The sequence below is a fragment of the Crocodylus siamensis genome, chromosome 1, assembly GCF_052110815.1.
Source record: "Crocodylus siamensis isolate JL-2025a chromosome 1, ASM5211081v1, whole genome shotgun sequence".
In the NCBI taxonomy this organism is placed as follows: domain Eukaryota; kingdom Metazoa; phylum Chordata; order Crocodylia; family Crocodylidae; genus Crocodylus; species Crocodylus siamensis.
In genome coordinates this window covers 48,314,006-48,338,251 of record NC_143395.1, presented here as the reverse complement: position 1 = coordinate 48,338,251, position 24,246 = coordinate 48,314,006, and the positions used below count along the sequence as shown (strand labels likewise).

The 24,246-nt window shown below is 42.2% G+C and overlaps 1 protein-coding gene across 3 annotated transcripts in view; it reads left to right on the top strand.

Moving 5' to 3' along the window:
• The first annotated feature begins 2,463 nt into the window (after positions 1–2,463).
• The window catches only part of KHDRBS2 (KH RNA binding domain containing, signal transduction associated 2), a 736,982-nt gene continuing 715,199 nt past the window's right edge, over positions 2,464–24,246 (top strand). For 2 of the 3 annotated variants that reach the window (XM_090034488.1, XM_090034495.1), the window contains exon 1: positions 2,464–2,793. In XM_090034488.1, coding sequence (XP_089890614.1) covers positions 2,703–2,793 — 91 coding nt within the window. In that variant the 5' untranslated portion in view covers positions 2,464–2,702. The remainder of the gene's footprint in view (positions 2,794–24,246) is intronic. The other variant, XM_090034497.1, reaches the window with a different exon arrangement.

The following is a 24,246-nucleotide window of genomic DNA, read 5'->3' as shown; positions in this document are numbered from 1 at the left end:
AAATGAGTGAAAACCAAAAGCTGGCATTTTCTGGGGTGTGCCTTGAGCCTTTCAAAAAGTGAGCTTAAGAGGGCTGAGAACGACTAAGTAGCTCTATTTCTGAAAGTGGGAAGTTTAAGTTACTGCTGACAGCCCCTTGCAAGACCTTTCCACTGTGGTGTCAAGACCTTTTTTTTGTTTAAGAAAGGAGGCACCATTTGGAGCTGTTCTGATGATTGTTACTGTGTGTGAGAAACATGAGAAGAGAGGTGCTGTCTCAAGCAGGACGCTTCCCAGCTACCTACAGCTTTATAGCTGCAATGTGGTGTTCCTTTAGAAAGCACTCACCATGAAATGCCATCTTCCTCCAGGCTAAATAAAGACTACTCATGTGGGTAAATATCAGTAGGAGAAGCATTCACTGTCTGGCTGTATGCTAGTTTATTATTTAAAAGAGGAGAACTCATTCTTCCCTCCCTTTTACTTGTTCCAATCTGAAATAAAAATGACTGATTGCTGAGGAGATCGGCCACCTCTGTTAGCACGGTCCTATTATCCACCAACGAGCTGTTCAAATTAAACATCTCCCTCCCCCCCCCTCCCCCCGCCCGTCCGTCCTTTCTGTCTCTGCAGAAAACTTTGCTCTCCAATAATTTCACTTATTTTTCCCCAAGAAGGATTCTAAAACACTACTAGCCCATTTCCCAGCGTGGCATTTTCTATCTGTTCTTGTCAACATGTGTAACCCCTCAATTATAGGACACACTAAGGGGGAAATGGAGTGAAAGCTGCTGTGAATCTTTCTGGCTGGGTTTGATAGCATCACAGATCCAGCTTCTCTGTCACTGCAGCTGTAATGTCTTCAGAGCCCGCTCCATCCAGAACCACGACTAGAGCTAGGTGCTTGCTGCCTCCCTCTTCATCCTCTCACAAGCCAAAGCTACTGGAGCTGCTGCACAGGCAGCCCAGGGCCATTCGAGGTAGCGATTCGGGATAAATATTTCATTTCATGTGATCATTAGGATCAAAATGTTAATAAGACAAAGCAGAGTCCTAGAACAGGAGCTAGGGAACATGCTCTACTGAGGGCGCTCTCCTGAGCAATGAAGTTTCTTAACCCGTCCACAAGAGCAGATTTATATTCCAACTATGGTTATATTTATATTTAAATATGTTTAAAGATGAACCATGGATTGGGCATCTAAATTATTGATTCAATTGATTGATTGTTTATTTTATTATGAATGTATTCCATGTTGTAATGTAGCATGATACATATTGAATATATTATATCAGTGTAATAAATATATCAACTATTATATAATTTACATATGGATGTACATGTGTGTATTATATAAAGTATAATAAATATATAATCTACTACAGAATGTATGATATATACGTATATCTGTGTGTTTGTTACAGAAAATATCATAAATATATACTCTACTATAGAATTGATGACATATGTGCATACCTGTGTGTTTTTATATATTATATTTTATATAATAATCTACTATATAATTTATGATACATGTTTATATGCGTATTTAATTTATTATACAAAATATAATAACTAATCTACTATATAATGTATTATATGTATATATGTATACCTGTGTATGTAGTTTATTATATAAAACATAATAAATATATAACCTACCATATAATTTATGATATATGTGCATCGGTGTTTAGTATATAAAATATAATAACTATATAATCGATTATAGTATTTATTATATACATGTATGTATGTATATCTCTGTGTATATATATTTATATATTATATACATATTTTATATACATCGTATAATATGATAAATAGACATATACTACTTGATGTGTATATGATACATACATGTATCATACGTAAATGTCTCGGGGAATGCTTTCTTTAGTCTTAAAAGACGGCATTAACGAGTATGTTAATACTCGTGCGTGCGCGCGCGGGGGGTGACTCGCTGACAGCGACGGGAGGCGGACGCTGGAAGCGAAGCTCTCGGCCCTGCTGAGGGCAGGTCGTGGCCGAAGCCGGCCGGGGCGCTCCTCAGAGCCGGGCGAGGAGGGAGCCCGCGACCCCTCCGCCTCGGCGGCTCCGTGCAGCGGCGCAAGTTCAGCTCGGGCAGACAGCGCGGGGCGCTGTGCCGGGCCCTGGGCAGCCTCGCGCAGCGCGGCGGAGCGGCCCCGGGCCCCGCGCTGTGCAGGGAGCGCCGCCGCGCCGCCGGCCCAGCTCCGTCCTTTCCCGCCGCTTCAGCACCCTGGACAGCAGCAGCTGCCTGCCCCGCCCCGCCCCGCCCCGCCCGCCCGCCCGCCCGCGGCGCGCCCTGCCACTCCACCAGCCAGGCGGGGGCCGCAGCCAATGGCTTGGCAGAGGCCCCCGGCGAGGCTCCGCCTTCCAGCGCGCACTGCCCAATGAGTGGGGAGAAGGGGCGGGCGAGCACCTTGCTCCCTCCTCGCTAGTTAAGGCCGGCTCTATGAGAGCGGCGCTGCGCGGAGGGGGTGAGCGCGGCAGAGCCGGAGGGGCCCGCGCCGGCAGCCGCGCAGGCGGGAGGGGACGGGGCGGCCGGCCGTGCATGGGGCAGTGAGGGGCCCGGGCCCGCGCGCTCCCTGCCGAGGGGACTCCGCTCCCGGCACCAGCCTCCGCCCGCGGAGCAGCCCCCGGAGCCCGGTCCGAAGTGCGGCGCGGCGGCGGCGGCGGCGGCGGCGGCGGCGGCGGGGCTATGGAGCAGGAGAAATATCTGCCCGAGCTGATGGCAGAGAAAGACAGCCTGGATCCGTCCTTTGTTCACGCCATGCGCCTCCTGGCTGAAGGTAAGCCCGGCCCAGCCCCTGCCCGCCCCGGTGCCATCCGGGCAGCCCTGCCCTTGGCTTCCCTGACGGGAGAGAGCCGGGCAGAGGTGGCAGCTGGGGGCACTGGTGGCATCACCGGCAGGAGCGGGTGCCACTAAGTAGTGTCCCCGCTCAGCCCCACTTCGGAAGTGGGCAAAGGTGTTTGCGGGCTCCTTGTTACTGTCGTTACTGTCATCGTCGTCATCACGAGGAAGGCAGAAAAGCACTGGAACAGGCGACCAAGAGAGGTGGTGGAGTCTCCATCCTTGAGACCGGGCTAGACAAAGCCTTGGCTGGGATGATCGAGTTGGGGATGGTCCTGCTTTGAGTAGGGGGTTGGACTAGATGTGACCTCCTGAGGTTACTCCCAACGCTCATTCTCTATGATTCGGTTCCCCCTCCTTTAAGTGAATCCACCTCAGCCCCTTGCCCATCAGCGTCCCTGTGGATGCAAGCTGTAGCCTGGATTTCTACTGCATTTCTGAAGCACAGGGGTACCAGCGAGTCACTCACTGCTGTCTGTAAAGATACTGAAACAGGGGTAGGGAGGCAGCTAGATGCATATTTTAAACCCTGGATGAGGACGTGCTGTGGACGATGTCATGCTGTCTCTAGTAGAAGCTCCGCTTGCCAATGACGAGCAAGCCGTTGCTTTTACGAAGTACAGGCTACATTTTGTCTGCCTGTCCTAGGAAAGCAGAGAGCATTCATTATAAAAAATAGCATTCCTCTCTCACTCACCGATACTTTCTGAAGCTTGCTTACAAATAGGTCCTGCTGGCAGAGTACTGAGGATCTTACTTATAGAACCAAACATTCAGCTAAAAAGCTAGATCTATTATTTTTAATATATTATATATATTATTTTATTTGTATTATGGAAAATGGTTGTCTTCATGGCTTTTTCATTAAGGGCAAATTGTTTCATTGAATAAATGAGTTGTTACAGTCGAGTGGGGGCTGGAGGTAGGGCTTCCATGGCTCCTGATTTTATTTACACAAAGGATGTTAGTTTCCCATTATACTTATTCTGTCTTGGTTTCTGTCTTGAGGTACTAGGGCTTATTGATGGCAACTAAATCCAGTATTATGTTTATTCTGCAGCATTGTTTTCCATTGGCTTTATTATTTCATGTATTCACCGGATATGGTTTATCAGTTTCATGACACAATTTCATTAAGGACTTGCTGCATTTCTCTTAGGTGGGTACCATGATCTAAAGCAGTGGTCTCCAAACTTTTCTGATCGCGCACCACTATCAGTAAAAAAAATTTGAGCACACCCCCCCAATATATGTATATTTATTTATTTATAAATTATATACATGTACTACTCTACTAATATATTATGTACATTATAAAACATACACAAAAAAAGAAGTTAAAAAAGATGAGATAAAAAATAAATATAAATAGAAGTTCTAATATTTTCTTCTCGCACCCCAATGGATTGTCTTGCACACCCCACTTTGGAAACCACTGATCTAAAGAACGGTATAGATAACATTTTGTTCTCATTATAGCAATCAGTGTGTGTAATGTAGCTGCATTTCACTCACTTCAATGAGCTATATTATAGAACTGGGAAGACTTTAAAAACTTTATTATTTGCTCCTTTTTTACAAGTCACATACCTATTGAATTTATGTCCTGCCTTAATGTACAGCACTTTAAATATTTAGAAATATAATGAATTAAGCTTTCCTTGTACTTTCTTTTCCTCATGCGTATAGTTGCTTTATTTAAAATACTGTCAAATTGGAATGCAAATATAAAAGAGAACTAGTGACAATGAAGCGTAAATCAAGATGTCCTAACCGGCTCAGAAATGAAGCTGAGATTAAAAACCAGACAAAACAAAAAATGTTAATGATCCCCTTTAAAATGTATAAAATGCAATTATCCAAAAACCTAGGAATAATTTCCAAAGGTCAGTTATGTCTGTAAGCTATATAAAACCATTTAAAAATTGTAATATTAGCATTAAGAGCTTCCTCTAGGTCAGCAGTCTTCATATTGTCTTTCTTAGATGTATGGTTTATTGATTATTCTCAAAGTTACTGAGTCTAGGTTTCATAGAGTGCTTCTGTTTGATAGCTGAAAATCCAGAATGAATAATGATACATTTAATATACTTGGCTATCTTGGTGCTGAGATAACTACAGTACTTTTTTTATAGATGTTATACTAATGTGAATATGATAAACCTTTTATTTCTTATTTCTCAAAGGGGCATTCTTGCACCTTGCAATTTGGTCTTTTCCCAGCAGGGGGAGACAGCTACTGAGAGGGAGCATGTGAGAGAAAACAACATGAAAGAAAGAATTGAAAGTATAAAGTGTGAAACAAAGAAAAAATATCAGGTGTTTATTTCTGGGTTTTCAATATGTGTCAAATCTGTATTTCAGAAAAGTAGTAGGACTGAGTAAACGTACTCTGTTTTGGTTTCTTCTCTGTGTTGCTGTATCTAAGTGCACCTGAATGTTTAAGAAGATGAAGGTGTGTTGTCTGTGGGAGCTGTAGAGAATGCTAATGTTGGATTCACACCAGATACCTGGCATTATCCTTCAAAACACCATCTGTCAAGCTTTCTAGAGATGCATTTTACATTTTTATGTATGATGGCTATTGAAACAGTTTCATTCAAGAGAGCAACTAGTTAAAGCAACAGGAACAGTGATACTTGTTACTTTGGTATAAATGTCAGTGATGTAGATTTTCCCCTTGGAAGGGAAGTATGTACGGCAGACATAATTTTTTATGGATGCCTTTTGGATACCTCGAAAAACAGCCAAAAGGGAATAGTAAGAGGGGAAAAAGACAGTCCTCTACAACATTAAGTTTCCATGGGATATCTATTTTTTGAAGCCAGGGTTTCCAAATCTGTTTTATTTTCCCTCTCTTTGAAAAACAATGTATGAAGATCTTCATATTTAGTGATATCTGACAACTATTCTTTTATATTTATCATTCCCCTTGATTGGCAACATATTCCAATTAAAGTATTGTTTTCTTTTTCTTCCTTCAAAGTTGAAAGCTGACAGCATTCATTCTGTTTTTAAAGCGCTGTGACTTTTTTCTTGTCAGTTGCTAGCACCTAGATCTGACAGTAAGACAAGTTTCTGTGGAATCCTTGAAAAAGCAGACAATAGACGAATAATTCCAAAGTACAAATTTCAGTTCAGGACACATCAAATGACAGATATTTTTGTTTCTTCAAAAGCTATTCAAAAGATGATGATGCATGTCTTTTAACAGTGTTTAGCTTATCTAAAAGGCGACTAAGTACTTTTCCCCTATGTTTTTTCCCCCATAGGTAGGAAAAAGGCTCTTGCACACAGCTGTGTCAGGTTGCAGAGCCCTGTTAAACCTTGTTTAAGCTTGTGAGGACCGAGAGCACTCCGCACACAACAGAAATACAAAGCACTTCCATTATATTACTCTAAAGCTTAAAGACCCCAGTTCAACATTGAGATCTCCATTGTTCTAGGTCCAGTATATAAGCATAGGGCAGTTGTCATATTAAACAATTTTGTCTTACCCAGTACCGCAGGAAAAAAGGTGACAGAGTGGGAGTAATGGGTAAATTTTAGAGCTGGGTGACTGAGGCACAGAGAAACTGAGTTGTCCAAAATCACAGAGGATATCTGATGTGGAGCCTAGAAATGAACCTGGGTCTCCTAACACTCCGTGCAAAGCCATAAACTAGAGTCTATTTCCCTTAAGAATTTGTGTTAGAACAATTCCTGTGTCATTATCACAGTATTAGAGATGAAAAAGATTAACTGCAAGTGGTTTGTTAGAAAAAGCTGATGAAACATGGATGGTTAGTAATTACTTGCCTAGTTCTGTAGTACCCTATTTGCTTTTTCTATTGAAATGTGTCAAACTGTTTATTAAAAAATGTGATTTAACCTGTTATAAAGAAAGCAAAATCTATGGAAATTGTGTTTGCTTCTGATAACCCAATGTCCAGCAAAATGTGAATTTAATGGGGGTTTCTCCATATTAAGTGAACTATGCTATATGGCCATCTGCAGAATAACTACATTCCTTTACAGGAAACTTCAATAGACTTCACTGTAAAGTGACTGTAATTAACTTCTTTGGTTGCTGTTGTTAAATATCACTGCTTCTAGTATTCACTGTTCCCCATTAATATAGATATATATATATAAGTGTAGATAATACATGCTAAAACTAAAACCATCCTATGAATAGGTAAAAGAAATCTTTGACCTGCACCTTCAGTATAAAATGCTTGTTTGTATGATAGTAGATCCAATTGTGGCAGAAATTGTACCTACTGTAGGTGATCATGAAATACAGGTAATGCATACACCTTAAAAGTTTTGAATAAGTATAAATAATCATGAAGATGATGAAAATATCCATGGAAACATGAAGATAAAGGTATATGACTTACGCCATGTAACTGTGGCTGATGAACAGCAATGTAGTCATCTAAAAATGTTTTGTTTTTTTAAAACAAAAGTTTTTCTCCTTTTTCCTTATCATTATTTTCACTGAGACACTGTGGGCACCGACAGAAGTGACATTTGTTGCACAGTTGGTCCCCTGAAAAAGCATTATAGCCATTCACTGACAGAAGCGCATGGTTGCAGAGCACTTTTAAAAGTGCCCTCTCATGCAATAAATTAACTCCCATCTGGGGGTTCAGGTGAAGGTGCTCCAAAGCAGAGCACCTTTATTAACTTCTGTCAGCCTTGGGGCATGACTGGGGCTGGGTTGATGTAGCCTGGCCCCACCCTGGGTGTTTTTTGCAGGATAGGAAAGGGGAGAAGGGAGGGAGCAAACATTTGTTGGGGGGGGGGCGGGGAATCTGCTCTAACTTACAGCACTTTCTGTGAAGTACCATTAGTTCAAGTGGGAAGCTGCATGTTTGTCCGCTCCTAGTATAAGCAATTTGTCCCAGACACAGGCATAGGTAAATAAAAATGGCCTGTATGTGTCTCTGTGTTTGAAGAAATGTTGCATGACATGATGTAAAAGATATGTCATGCTCACAGATATGAGGTGAAAATACCCATTGGAAGATGACTCAATCAAAATTCAAAAGATCTGCCCAAATGGAAATATCCATATATTAGGTAATAGCTATAATGACAGTACATGAGATCAGAGTGGCCTTTCATTTCTGAGTATTGTCATTGATGCTACCCTGGTATAAATACTTTAGCTAGCCTCAGAATTCTCATCACAATATTTTTGTATTTGTCTCCTATAATTTTAAGGTACTATGTCATAACTAATAGCATTTTATTTTTAGATACTCATGGAAATTCATTTGCTTTTCAAAAAGCAAGGTGGATTTAGTTCATGAATATATATTTCCATTATGAATCTTAGGGCAATAATAAGGTCAATGCATGCAAATTATTTTTCTTTGTAATGCAGAATGTGGAGTTCATATTCTTCACTGGAATGTGAAAGGTTATTGGTTAAGCCTGTGACCTGCTATAGTCAGGGTACAGACACTTCTGTAACTTTTATTTACTTATATATAATAAAATATTTAGCAATTGCTATCTGCAGTTTTAACAGCAATAAAGTATATTAGTTGTGACTCTGTCTAAACAAGCTATTAAATTAATATCAAATCTGAAAAACAAACCCATACATTAGCATTACTTTACAAATAGCTACTTTGCTACTTGCTTTACTCATATATTTTTCCTGATGTTTACATCAGGTGAAAGAGGATCTCTGTTTAGAAAGTAAAAAGTTTTTGTTAATTATTATTTACTTTGTTGTCTCTTGAAACACAGAGTAAATAATTAGAAGATTGACTAAGGGAACCATACAAATTATCTTTAGCATACTTTAGGAGTTCTGGATTCACTGAAAACAGTGATGTAAAGTGCCTCTCTAAAACTTGCCTATACTAATGGCTGATTACATTTAGAAGATTATTAAATAAATAATAGAGGAAGTACAGATATAGACTTATATTATTGCACTTAATAAATAATGCTAAACATCGTAAGCCAGAGTTAAAGTCCACTGAAATCAGTAGGACTCTTTCCATTGACTTTAATTAATCCCTATAAAAATATAGGGTATTGGCTGAGACAAGGAAGAGTAATGGCTGGAATAATAAGCAAGAAAAATGAAAGCAGTGTAAATTTTTTTTACCACAGTGGTACTTTTTAATGGAATACGTAGTTGATACCTGGGTAATAAAAACAAGGCTAACAGTACGAAAAGACTTTTAATAGCTTCAGAAGGTGTTTTTATCTGTCTGTACACAATACAAAGAATGACCAGAAAATAATTTGCATTAGGAAATATAACCAAGATAACATTGTAAGAGTTGGGTGAAACAGCATCAAAGTGTTTGTATGGACTTCATTAAGTTTACTAGCAATAAAAATAGGTTTGTCTCAAGAAAAAAGAAAAAAAAAAGATTAAAAAAAGAATGTCTTCCTTTCGTAAGATAGAAGCAGTTAAGGGTCATTTGATCTGTCATCTTAGAAACTGTTTATTTCAAATGCAGTAAATTATCTTACAATAGAAAGGGAAATACAGGTGCAATTACTAAACACTGTATTTTGACCCTTTTAATTGCAGAGTAATTCTTGATACTGTATAGAGATATTTGAAATCATTTGGACTACTTGAATGTAAAGGAACAACTCTACATGAATATCAGAATCTACCTCGACTGTTAAAGTGAGGAGGTGAAAGGCATTTTTTGTGTCTGAGGCTTATCTGAACTACTACAGCACTATTGATGCTCCCCACTGCCTAGCATAGGAATGTTTCCTTATATTCATTTTCAAATCTCTCTCCATCACCTTCAGTAATGGCACTGACAGGGAAGAGACTGGTGCCCCTCCATTTATCCACTTCACATAATTTTGGAAAATGCTATCAGGGGAAAGGAAAAGAATAGTAAAATGTAATTTAATTAAGTCCACAAATAGAAAAAAATATTTGGTTATTGTAAGGGTTAATCCTACCCAAATGCATGTTAACTGAGGATATGGACAGTCATTACGTTTTTACTGCTACAAAAGCTCTTGTGGTGCTGCCAAATGTGAGCCTACAGGTGTGCAAACTGTCTAGTGGTACAAACATGGCCCAAGAACTAGAGAAAAGTAGATGCTTAAAAAGGGAACTTCTCTGTAGTAGGTTTTGTAGTACCACATGTAATGTCTTTTTCATTGTATGTAGTGCTACAAGGGTCTGTGAGACTGCAACATCCCACAGTTCTCTGCTCTCTCTCCCTCTCCCTCCCAACTCTACCCTCCGAGGGGAAGGAAGGAAAGAAGAGAGTAGCTGGCTGCCTGATGGCCTACCTAGCTGGTGAACTATCACAGACCTTTTCTGGAACCCTCCTACCACTGCTTTGGCTGCCAGAACACAGGGTCTTGCCCCTACGATAGTACCACAGTAATATTTGCCACCACTACCAGAGCCCTGGCAAAAGATGATGCTCTGGCACTTGTGGTACTACAGGAAGAGCTCAGCTGTCATTGGCTCCTGACCACCAGCAAGAACTGGGGCTTCCACAGCAGCAGAAGCACCTTGGGGCTTGTGGGGGAGAGGAGAGCAGTTCTCTTTGACCATGCTGCCCCAGCAGGTAGCAGGATCTGTCTGACAGCTGCTGGTTTTCAGCAGCTGCCAGCTGATCATTGATACCCTGCATCCTTCCTCAGCAGGAGAGAGGGCAGGCTGTCAGTGATGTTCAGGCTCCCTGGAGGCTTTGGGACCTAAGGAGCAATACCATATTATTCCCTGTCTGGAGAGGTTGCCTTTCAGGTCACTTCCTAGTTCTTTGGTCAGCATATCTCATAATGCTATGTTTTTGTAGCACTACAAAATGCTGAGGTGCTATATGTAGCACTATAAATTAATAGGCTGTCCATAGCCTGAAAGGTATGGGAAGAAGAGACAGCAGCATAATGAAACACAACTTCCATTCATTCTGGTTTTCTATCTCTGATGCCTTTTCATTCCTTTGATTTGGCATGCACTGTAGAGTTAATAACATCAATGGACCATGTAAGAGTTCATACAGGGTAGTTAGTTTATTTTTTTAAAGAAAGGGGTGAGTAATATAATGTAGCCACAGGGAGCTTATGAGATGTATGCAGCCCAGTGAGCATTGTGTTGTACTATCAAGGATCCTTGAGATCTGGTAGGCAACTGAAGGCTTTCACATAGATACAATTTGAGTGACATAGTTGATGGATCCTTTTTAATAATTACCTTGGTCAAGTTTTCTTTAACATTTCTATTAGTAAAATGAGGATAAAGTGCTAACTGTAATTGCAAAGTTCTTTACAATCCATGGATGAAAAGAACTTTTTAGGAGCAAGATGTTATTATTATAGCTATAATTTAAGGGCAAAATCAATCCTAGTTATTACAGTCTTCTGGAACTCTTGCAACATTATAATTTGACTCCTGGTACTCCTGGTGGTATTACTGCTGGTACTAATTCTTTCTTCTTGATGGAAGTCTATATTAAAGGTAATCAAAAAATGCAGGAAAAGTGTTGGGGAATTTCAGAAAATTCAAAAGAATATATCATCTCCCCCTATGATTTGTAATGGTTCATTTTAAATTTCCATTATAAAACCTGAGGGGGGATGTTAAATTCTTTTGAAGCAGAAACTTTTAAAGCTTTAATATACTGATTTTGAAATATTCCAACCATTTGAGTAAGATGATCAAAAAGAAAATATATAGTGACAACAGAATAAATTGACACTAGTAACTAGAAGTGAGGAAAACATTTTTTTCACAACAACAGTTAGGCTAACTTTTTAAATATAAAAATGTATTTCAAATATAAACATATTTAAATGAAAAAAATCTGGTGTTGAAGAAAAATGCTACTTTTTGTATAACTTTCAGTCTGAAAAATCTCCTTTCTTTCCTTGTCTTATGAGCTTACTACAGTTTTCTGAATATAAGAATTATTTTTCTCCTTCAGCGTGGATGCGAACCTGCCATTCTCAATTCCATGTCTAAATGCTTTCAAATGAGTGCTTTCTTTTAGATGGCATCTGCCCCCTATTTATAACTTCTGCACTCCTTTTCTAGTTGAAGAAGTCAGTTCTGTGAAGAGTTGGACAGTCAGGCTGAGTTGTGTTCAAGGTATTGAAAGTATCTCCTTAAGAGTCCAACTGAAAGAGTGCAGCTGATAACAATAATTTCTTCGTCTTTCTCACTTTTTTAGGCAAAATTTGACTTATCAGTATAATCTACCCAAATGCTTCCCAAACTCCCCCAATCCTTGCACACTCATAGAAGAGATGGATATTCATCTCTAAACTAGGAGTGAAGTGAAGCATGGCAGCTCACACCTGCCTATGGCTTTTTTTCCCCTGTGTCCTGAAAAAAAATGAGTTAGATCTACCTCAGTTTGATGTATGAGAAGTTATTCCTGCAACTGTAAGGCACAGAAGCTTTCCTTTTCAGTGTAACCCATGCTGGCACACTAGGCTGGGTGATGTGCCGGATTTTGGATCATCAGGGTGCCAGTATCCCTGGGAACCCCTGCAGGCAGGTCTGCTGACTGAAGTGTTCCATGGAGGAGAGTGTGATTAACCAAAAAAAGACATTTTATACAACAATTTGAATCGAATTTACAGTTGCAAAATAGATTAACAATACCACCACACTGGGTGGTCCCACTGGCATCAAACAACCTCAGTGTTTACATTCACCTGGTTCTGATCCTTTAAAACAGACTCCCCCTTCTCCCCTCCCCCCTCAATTAGCAAGGTTGATTTCCCTCTGGTCATAATCCCCCTCCATAACAATAAATGGCAACACAGCTATAATTATGATCAGCCACTAGATGGCAGAGGTGAGGCTTCTGCTGCTCCAGGGAAAGAGGACTCTGGTCTTTCTGGGTAACCCAGCAACAGTAAGTCTCTGATCAGCCACTGCAGGTAATAGGCTTCTTTTCTCTAGTTTCCTTCTGAAAAATATACCTCCTGCAAACTCTAGGGGTTGTGTCCCCTCACACACCCATGCAGATTTGGGATTCTCACAGCCTGCTCCCTCTTTGGGCTGTCTCTGTGCTCCAGCACCACCTCCACATGCAGACAGGGGATTCCCTCTGCAGTTATCTGTTCCTGCAGTACAAGCCTTTCCAGCCCAAACAGAGGACTTCCCTCTGCAGGTCCCTGACCAGGGAGCTTATCCTAGCTCCCAGCTAGCTTACCAACCCCCCCCCCCCCATCACCTCTTTCCTTGAGTACCTGCATCCCTGATTGCACAGCTCCACCCCGGGTGGGAAGTCAGCTTCTCCTGGGATGACTCAGGTTCTCCTCTGTCCTGAAGTCTGCTCCCCAGCAAGTCTCAGCTCCATTCCCTTTGCCTGAGGGCAGAGAGGGTCTGAATCTCTGCCCCTCTCTCCAGCCTGGTGGCTTCTCCTCAGCTGTCTTTCACTCCCTTAGTATTTATGGTTCCATAGTAGCCAGTCAGACTGGGATTTGCAAGGGGTTTCTGGTCACAGTTCAAATGCTCCAGTAAAAAGCATGCATACTGTCTGTTTTGGAAAAGCTGTCACACCCTATACAAACTTTTTGCCACTTTTCTTGCAAAGTTCTTAGGCACAGCTTGCCCACTCAGCTTGCAGCCAAGCAAGCCTTTGCAGCTGTTACATAAACAAAAACTTAAACCCTTGAAAGTGATGGGGCCACCTGTAAAGAGTCAATACTGTGTAGCATTGAATATAGACTCAATGCCTCTTTCGCTTTTCTGTTCAGATTCAGTTCAGGGAGCTGGACAGCACAGAATTATATTCTTTGGTGGTGGCGGCGAGCAGTATGGGCTTTTCAGCTGGTGCAGGCAAGAATAGGAGCAATGAGAACCAGGGATCAGAACCACTGACCAACAGAAAACCAACCTCTAAAGAATAGCCCTGAAGGGTGAGGGGAAGGATACAGGCTTCCCAACAGGTGTAAGCACTAGGGGAGGAGTTGGGAGGGCAGTCCCTTCCCTTATTGGCATGTTCCCCAAGCCCGTGCCTCTGCAAAGCACTGAACACTTCCCTCACATGCTTAAATTTAAAGGATTTCATCTGAAATCACAGTTGTGCTCATTTGTGTATCAAGGAACGGCACTGCATTGAACTATTGATAAGTTTTCTATTTCCGTGCTTGCTGCTATGGCTCTGATTATATTCTTCTGTATTTTTAGTAGTCTCTTGAAAAACATAATTATAAGCAATTCCAGACTTGGGGCAAATTTGCTAAAGCAGCCTTCAAAGAATAATTTAATAATCCATGGGAAAACAAAGGGGAGCTCTGCATGCTGCTTTCTTAACGAGAAAAGCAGGCCAAAAGGCAAGTAGGTTATATTTTGTGTATCACTCCACCTTCCCTTCCAGAAAAAAATAATTTTCAGAGAGATTCACGTGTGGTAAGTTGTACTGAATTGTATACAAAGAAGGTGCACACCCAATTTCAATCTGTAGTCTTAGAAACCATGTGTGAGTCTTGACACTTCAAAAGGACATGCATTACCTGAAGTGATGTGCCTGGAGTTAGAAAGAGGTGAAAGCAGAAGAGCAAGGGTGTAGTCCTTTCCATGTTTCAGATACTCTGAGATAACAGTATAAGTAGTTAATTGTAGAAATGTGCTAACTGAAGGAGAGATTTCTTGCAGATAAAGAAAAGAGAACTCTAATTAAAGAAAACAAAAGAGTCAGCTTGAATTACACCCAGGGCTCTGAGTTTAATGCGTTATGAACTGCACAAAATATTGAACTGGAAACAGAAATTAATTTCAAATAAGCATCAGTCCTTGGCTGTTTCTTTCCTCTTTCATGCTCCCCCTACCCCTGCTTTTCATAGCCTTTGGATATTTCAGAAATATCATACCAGCTCCCAGTAGCAGGCATCTTCAAAAAGATGGTGGGGTAGGGGCCGGGGAGGAAAGAGTAGAGAAAAAGGAACATGTCAATCAAGAGAAGTGAGATAGAAAAGTAAGAGAGGGTGAAGAAAGGGGAATTAATATGGAAAGAGGTTGATAATACAGAAAATAGGTCATGAAGGAAACTAAACAAAAAGAGAAAGCTAAAAAACACTCAGGTAAGATATTTAGATAAGTAAACAAATTCCAATTTAATAGCTATAAAATTCTCACTCTCACCTCCAACCACCAAAAATGGTGCAAGATAGAAATTTTCAGCCTTGCCATTATTTGATTTTTTTAAAAGAACTGTAAACTTTCAAGACTGCCCACAGAAAAGTTTTGTTTAATCAAAATAGCTAAAGCTGGCTGTTGCTCAGTATTTACATTAATTGGCAGCTTTTCACTGTTTAAAATGAGGAACAGAAGTTCAGGGTCCTATTTTAACCTTTAGCAAAGTTTCTGTGGGCAATTTTATGACTTCTTGCTATTGTATTTGGCTCTGTGTTTGGGACTACAATGTAGGTGCCTGCCACATACTGTATTTATTCAAATATAAATTGAGATTATTTTCACCAATCAGCATGGGGGGGGAACATCATCTTACATCTGTATACAAGGAAACCTCATCTAAATACATTGTTTATCATTAAACTGCTGCCAGAATCAAGCATGTGCTCAGTAATGGAAGCCATGAATGAAACTATGAAGTTGATTAAATGCACCCAACACTGAGCATAGCTATAAAATACATGGTTCACATTAGACAAACATACAGATAGAAACTAGGGCTGTGCAAAGCTTTTGGTGCTGATTCAAATTGGAGAAGATTTGGCCCAATTCGGTGGCTGAATCTGTAAATCCAAATTGGATCAGGAGACCCATTAATCTCTGAATTGAATCAGAAGACTATGATCTGACAATTTGGAAACAGACACAGCTTTATATGTTTTTTCTACATACCCCGAAGTACCAGGTGCAACTCATGAATGCTGAGATGGTGGGGCAGATGGAGCATCCTGGGGGCCCCCCCATGTACTCAGTGGTGGACCCAGAAGTGACCGGAAGTAATTCTGGTCCACTTCCAAGTCTGCCGCTGAGTCCGCAGGGATCCTCATGCCTCTCCAGCTCAGCAATTGGCTGGGGGGACCCCAGGTGCCCCCTCCAGATCCAGGAGGCACCAGTCACCGAGTACTTCTGGTCCACTTCTGGGTCTACCACTGAGCACGGACCCCCCTGCGCTCCCATGGGACACTCCATCCACCCCACCATCTCAACCTTCACGAGCCCCCTGGTACCTTGAAGTATGCGAAGAAAACCATGTAAAGCTGTGTCTATGTCCAAATTGTCAAATTTTCAGAGTCTTCCAATTCAATTTGGAGAGATTAATGGGTCTCCTGATTTGATTTGGATTCATAGATTCAGCTGCTGAATTGGGACAGGTCTCCTCCAAATCGAATCAGCACCCAAAGCTTTGTACAGTCCTAGTTCCTATCTGTATGTTTGCTCAATGTGGGTCATGTGTTTTATAGCCATGCTCAGTGTTGGCTGCCTTAATCTACTTCATAGTTTCTTTCATTAATGGCTTCCATTACTGAGCACATGACTGTTTTTGGCAGCAGTTTAATGCCGAATCGCTGAGTCTCTGTATCAGAATTGAATCTTCAGATTCAAATTTGGTGGAATCAAATCGGGACAGTGATGCAAATCAGCAAATCGAATCACTGTCCCCCAAACCAAGCTGAATCTGAATTGAATATGGCCCACTTTGCATACCCCTAATAGGAACCTACTACAAGGATAAGTTAGTGCAGCTCATCTGAATAAGATATATGGCAGTTCCCACTGTCCTCAGTCCCCCCCAGCACTAGCTCTTTTTCAACTCACAATGAGCCACTACATTTAATGTATTTCAACTTCCAATTCACACCCACAGCTGAGCTGCATCTTTCTTTCCCATTTCTAATGATTACTGTTTCTTCATCTGCCTTAAATGTCTGGCAAATATCTTCAAACAGGGCCCCAAGCAGTTTACCCAGAATCTCTCTGTCAGCCTGTCTCTCAACCTGTCATATTTGATGCATTCTCACAGGCAAGCTAAGGAAGTATGGGCCGGATGAATGGATTGTAAGGTGGATAGAAAACTGGCTGGAGCATCAGACTCAGATAGCAATGGCTTGATGTTGGCAGCTGGTATCAAGTGGACTGCCTCAGGGGGCTGGTTCTGGGGTCAGTTTTGTTCAATGTCTTCATCAGTGACCTGGAAGATGCATAGAGTGCGCCCTCAGCAAATTTGCAAATGACACCGAGCTGGGGAGAGTAGTAGATATGCTGGTGGGTAGGGCTAGGACTCGGAGTGGCTAAAACAAATTAGAGGATTGGGCTAAAAGAAATCTCATGAGATTTGACAAGGACAAGTGCAAAGTCCTGCATTTAGGATGGAAGAATCCCATGCTTGGGACTGACGGGCTGGGTAGCAGCTCTGCAGAAAAGGACATGTAGACAGTAAGCTGAATATAAACCAGCAGTGTGCCCTTCTTGCCAAGAAGGCTAATGGCATACTGGGCTGCATTGGTAGCTGTGTCATCAGTAGGTCAAAGGAAGTGATTATTCCCCTGTATTCAGCACTGATGAGGCCACGTCTGGAGTACTGTATTCAGTTTTGGGCACCCCTTTACAGAAAGGATGTGGACAAATTGGAGAGTGTCCAGTGTAGGGCAACAAAAATGCTGAGTGGGCTGGCAGACATGACTTATCAGGACAGGTTGAGGGAACTGGGCTCATATAATCTAGAGAAAGAAAGACTGAGGGGAGATTTTAATAGCAGCCTTCAACTACCTGAAGGGGGGTTCAAAAGAGGATGGAGCTAGAATGTTCTCAATGTTGGCAAATACAGAACAACAAGCAACAGTCTCAAGTTGCAGCAAGGGAAGTTTAGGTTAGATATTAGGAAGAATTTTCTCACTAGGAAAGTAATAAAACACTGGAACAGGCTACCCGAAGAGGTGGTAGGATCTCCATCCTTGGAGATCTTCATAACTGGGCTAGACAAAATTTGACTGGGTTGATTTAGTTGGTGATGGTCCTGCTTTGAGCAGAGGGTTGAACTAGATGACCTCCTGGGGTCCCTTCCAACCCTAAATTTCTATGATTCTGTGAGTCTAAATTCAGGTTATATAGTCTCTAAGACAACACTGAAACAATCAATTGCTGCTTTTTCTTTAAATTCCTGGGATATGTAAATTTTTATATTAATTCTTTTTATATTTAGGTTACACAGTTTTAGACTTTTAGTTAAGTCATAGAATTATGTATTGGAATATATGAGTGTTATGAGCAACAAATCAAGAAGGTCCCTTTTTATTGATATGCATCATTCGTCTTTGTACCACAGATCAGAATGCTTGTCCAGGCTCTGATTATTACATCTGTTTTTGTTCTTTTAACCTGTTCCTTCCTAACTGCCTAATTCAGCTTGTTCAAAATTCATCTACCAAATCACCACATTCCAGTTTTTTTCACTGGTTCTCTTTAACACTGCATCAATTTTTACTCTATTAGTATTTTCATTCAAAGCCCTGGACAACTCTCCACCTTTCTCTTCTTGGTTTCCTTTGTTCCAAAACAATGCCAGGTCTTCATATCCTGTTTTGTCTTCCCTTTCTTATCTACATGCATTTCCTCTCTCTCTTTCTGACAAACTTTCCCAGTCTGCCCTTTCCCTTTGTTCAAGTCTTTTAAAATATGCAGTTCTTTCCATGTAGCTCTCAAGAAGTTACTCTGTTCTTTAATTCTGGACTTCCCTGAATAAACAGTTTGGGACCAGGTTTCTTTGTATCTTTGAGTTTAGCATTATAACAAGACTCTTTTTTGGTGTATCACTTTCATCGTTCTTTTTAAGAGTAGCAACACATGTTTTGAAAAGTTTTTGAAAAGTGAATTTGCATAGAGCAACCCTGTGTGGTGACTGACTGAGATGTCTGTTATTAACAAATTTGAATTACATAGCTGTGTTACATTTGCGGTGAAACTTATGAAGACAATTCTTTAGTATTAAAAAGCATTACAACATAAACCTGAAATAGAGGTACTGGTTCTTGTGGTTTGCAGACTGTGGTTGACTCTGTGTTTTCTCCAGGTAAATGTATTACAATCTCCTTTGTAAAGAAGCAGACTTGTTGCCTGTAAAACCAACTGGAAATTAAGAGAAGGAGTTTGTGTAGTTGTGTTTGCTTGCAGTTGTCTTTGTAACAGTTGAAAACTATTTTAGGTGAGTTGAGTCACTGGCGGGACTGGAGCTGCCAGCTGTAGGGGAAGGAATATCCTTGAGAGCTGCAGAAACAGAAGAGAAAACAGGAGGCAACTGACTGGATACAGTACCCAAGGGTAGAAGAGAAAACCGAAAGGGAGAGGGTCTAATGAGAGATAGAAACAGCATATATTGGAGAGGAAACATCATAATGATGTCAATGATGATGTGATTATATTTTTTGCAAGCATGACATGATACTTATTACAATAAAATCTATATAAATACTTTCCAAATATTACAATTTCTGCATAATTGCTGGGTGTAGTTGCTACATGAGTGTTGGATCTTTTCAAGTGAAGGAAGGTCTATACTAGAGGTGGTCAAAATATGGCCCATGGGCCAGATCTAGCTCACAGAGGGGCTTTGTCTGGCCTTTGGTGGGTCCATCAGTCCCTCCTGGCCTGCGCATCATCCAACAGTGGCGTGTCCTGCAGCGGGACTGGGTCAGCTCTGCACTGGACTGCCTTTCTAGGCAGCCCAGGCAGCAACAGCTGCTGGCACAGCTGCTGCAGGAAGTGGTGGGCAGTGCTGAGGGTGAGGGGGCTACTTTTCCCCCATGCCAAGCACATTTCTGCCCTGCCAGCACTGTGTTGCTCCAGCTGTTCAGCGTGAGCAGGAAAATCTGCAGCAGACACAGGGCGGGGCTGTATGCAGGTCCCTACCAGTACTGCAGGGCTGGGGTCAGAAGCTGCCAAGAAAGGCAGTCCAGCACGGAGCTGCCCCACCCCCAATGCAAACAAAGGGTGGTGGCAAGATGTGCTATGGACAGACAGTGCAGAGCAGGTGCGGGGGCTGGGTCAGCGCTGTGTGGGCTGTGTGCTATTGCTCCTGTTAGGGAGTCGGTGCAGGGCATGCGGGCTCCAGGCTGTTGTGGCATGGGGGCAGGTGCTGACCAGCTCAGGGGGGTGCATGTGCAGGGGAGATCCCAAACACACCCCACCTTACCCACAAGCCCTCCCCTGCAAATCCCATAATCATACTCCCCCCCTCCCCACACACAATCTCACCCCCACACAAACACACAACCATTGGTCTCTGGGGGGAGCCACACTCACTACTACCTGCACCCCCCCACCACACACACCCAGCCACCCTCCTCCTTCACAAACCCCACACAAACCCCCCACAACCTCCCCATACCCACCCACATTCACACATACCCCACAGCCCCTCACAAACCCTATACCTCCACACTCACACCACAGTATACAAGAGTAAGACTTCATTCTGAGCTATTATGAAATCACCTGTATATACACAATGAAAACACACACAAATCAGGACAAAAAATCTTTAAAATTAAAATATGCTATCGTGGATGTTATTTTTAGTATATAATTTGGGTGGGGGGGTTGGTTCCAAGATTTCATAGACATTAGGGCTGGAAGGGACCTTGTGAACTCATCAGATCCAGCCCTGTGCCCAAGGGGCAGGAAATCAGCTGAGGTCAGATCATCCCAGCAAGATAAGCATCCAAATGTTTCTTAAAGGTGTCAGGGAACAGATCCGAATGAATTGGGCCCCAGGGTCACGGTGGGACGGGGAGGCAATCGGAACACGATCAGGTGGGATTAGCGGCTGTGGAGTCTGAGAGGCACCTAAGCATATGGTTTCAACTAAGAAGGATTTATTTACTCACACTTTGAAGCGGAAGCACAAAGTTGCTTTCTTCAGTTACAGTTACAGAACCAGCAAACAATCAACAACAGAGGGGTCTGTTAGCCCATAAGGTTCACAGTGAGCCCTTGCTTTCTACTCCTGAGGGATAGGTGCGGCTGCCCACTGCTAGTCCCAGGGCTGGTCAACAGCTCATAGGTAGGAGACGGACAACAAAACAAAACTGTAACATGTCGGGAAGAACGGGGTCCTGACGCCAGTCCAATGGACAAACGGATGGTCGAAGGTAGAAGCCGAGGTCGAAAAGCCAGGTAAACAATGAAGCTGAAGTTGAAGTTGTAGGGATGATTTGGATCGGTGGTCGTTAATCGGTGCCAATGTTCAGAAGCCAGAAGATCAGTACAATAATAACCATAACGAGATCAATGCGAAACGCCAAACAAGGGAGGAGACCAGTAGGCCAGAAGGCCTAGCTGAAAAGCAGTCCCTATTTTTTCAGCTCGAGTGGGTTTCCCCCACAGCGTGAGACAGTCTCCGTTAAGAGCAGTCTCTGCAACATGCTGGGTCTGGTCTCCTTCCACCAACCACCCACTCCAAACACCCACACAACACACCCAGGGAGGGGCTCTCTAGTCTTTTATAAAAATTTGGTGGCCAATCAAAACGCTCTCCGTAGAGAAATTTCTAGTCTGATTACCTCATGTCAGGTTCTGACTGAGCATGCGTTCAGTCAGGAGCTGACACAATCTGAGCATGCGCCTGTGGGGAAAGTAGGTCAGTAATGATTGACAGGCCAACAGGTCACCCAGGGGGCACGCACTGGGTGAGCTTCGGAATTTTCCACTCACAGAGTCAAATGTGCATGTCAGTTCTGGCACTTCTGTGTTGTCAGCATACATTTAAGATTTTTCCATGACAAAAGGTAGCCAGAGTAGGTGCTTGTATCACTCCTGGGGGAAGTCTGTTCCAGACTCTGGAGACTCAGACAGTAAAGAAGTTTTTCCTTGTAGCCAGTCTAAAATGCTGTTCCAGCAGTTCATGACTGTTAGACCTTGTCTTCCTTTGGGGTGCTCTGGTGAGCAGATGTTCCCCCAGTTCCTCATACATACCCCATATATACTTATAGGTTGCCACCAAGTCACCCCTGAGCCTTTGCTTCTCCAGGCTGAAAAGAACCATGCTTCTTAGCCTCTCCTCATAACACCTGTTCTATTGACCTCTAATCATGCACATGGCCCTCCTCTGGACTCTCTCAAACTTCTCCACATCTTTTCTAAATTGTGGAGCACAGAGTTGGATGCAGTACTCTAGCTGAGGCCTCACCAAGGCCGAGTGAAGTGGGAGGACTGTCTGGGTCTTGCTTGAGATGCATCAGTAGATGCAAGCCAGATTTTTATTTGCTTTGCTGGTTGTGGCATCGCATTGGTGGCTCATGTTCATTTTGTGGTCAATCATGACCCCCAAGTCTCTTTCAGTTGTGGTGCTAGTGGGTGTAGCAATCTGAGTGGTACTAGTAGAGTCTAAGTATGATGTAGGTTTTTTCTTCTGAGGTGGAGCATCTTGTATTTCTCTATGTTGAATGTCATCAGGTCTTGATCTGCCCACCTTGCGAGCCTGTCCAGGTTGGCCTGAATTGCCAGCCTATCCTCTGGCATGACTGTACTTCCCTATAATTTGGTGTTGTCTGTGAACTTAGCTAGTCCACTTATGACACCCAAATTCAGATAATTTATTAATATATTAAAGAGTACTGAGCCCTGGGGAGTACCACTGGTCATCATGGACTATGTTGACTTGGTTGTATTGACTATGATTCTTTGGGTCTGACCCTGGAGCCAGTTTCCTAGCCATCAGACTGTAAGGTTGCTGAGGCTGCAGTTCCCCAATTTTACCATGAGGACATCATGGGAGACCAAGTCAAAGGCTTTTTTGAAATCTAAATATATGACATCAACCTATTCTCCTTTTTCCAGCTGATGTATTACCTGGTCATAAAAGGAAATGAGGTTAGTTAGGTAAGACCTACCCACAACAAGGCCATGTTGGCTATCTCTCAGAATGTTGCCTTCTGTTAGCCTGATGGTGTTGGTTTCTTTGCTTTTGTTTGTTTGTTTTTCCCCCCAAGATCTTTCCAGGGATTGAGGTCAAACTGATTGGCCTGTAGTTCCCTGGATCTTTCTTCTTTCCTTTCTCAAAGAAAGGCCCTCTTGCAATTTTCAGGAACCTCTCCCAGATGCCACGAGTGCTTAAATATCCTCTCCATTGGCCATGCTATGACGTCAGCCAATTCTTTAGCGTTCCATCTGGGCCAGCTGACTTGTGGATGCCCAGCCTTTCAAGCTGTTCCCTCAGAAGATTTTCACCAATGGCAAACCCCCTTCCCAAAAGAGATACTTCTGGGGCAAGGGCAGGAACTTCCAGTGACAAAGGTCAGGAGTTAGGGGGTGGGACTTCCAGCACCAAGATGGTGACTAGGGGGTGGGCTCCTTGACAGCTCGCCAAAACTCATGAAGTGGCCTCCAGTCAAAATAATTGCCCTTCCTTGTTCTATACAATAGCAAATAGGAAAGTAGAGTATCTTAAGAGATTTTTCAATGAGGCATGGCATAAATAGAAAAGTTTGACATCTTGTGGTTAATCATCTCTGTAGGCTGTTATACTTCCAGGGCACATCTACACATGCAAGTAATGTAACTGAATAAACCCCGACACAATTTGAGCTGGTGTAAACTAATCCAGACATCACCGTCTACATGTTTTGTTTCAGCACAGTAAGTTACAGCACTGTTGGATAGTCCTGTCAGACACAAGTACTATCTGATGGCAAAGTAAATTAGTGTACGCCTACCTAATTGCCATGCACGTGTAGATGGTGATGATTTACTATGCAGCAAATTAGTCTACTGTACAGTAAAGTGCACAGGTAGACATTTCCCCATGGAGCCATAGTGTTGAAAGGGCCATATAGGTCATCTACTCCAACATAAATGCAAGTTTTGTTATTCCTAAACCATTCTATCTAGCTTCCTGAAAGCCACCAGTGAAGAGAGTCTATGGTTCCTCTTTATCCATACCTATATTCCTAAAGTAGAACTGGATAATCTCAGTCACAAAGCTGATTCAGTAGAACCTAGATTATTTTTATCCTAATGGTTCATAACCAAATTAAGGATGAATTACACAGCTGTTTGCTGTAACTTCTCCACTCAGAACTCATCAGCAGTCTCTCACAGTTGATTAGAGAAGGGGTGGCCTTTAAAATAAAAGCTGTATCAAATACTTGAAGCACCTCAGTGGTTCTGCAGAACTCTGTATGCCCCTGGTTATTCCACAAATCCGCAGCTTCATGAGGCTTAGGAGGAGCCTGGGTTCCCTTGTACTATATGGACATTGAGTAAGAATTGATTCTTCATAATGGCCTAATTCATCACTTGGATTGTATGATATTCTGGTGGTGAGCACAGCCTCCAAAGCTGTCTCAATAAATGTTACACATTCTGTACCCACAGAGATAAATCTAGTCAGACATTTGAACTTTGTTCCTCGTAACTCCATCACCACAGTGATGTAGCATCTGCACCACAGTGACATAGTAGTGATGTAGGCAC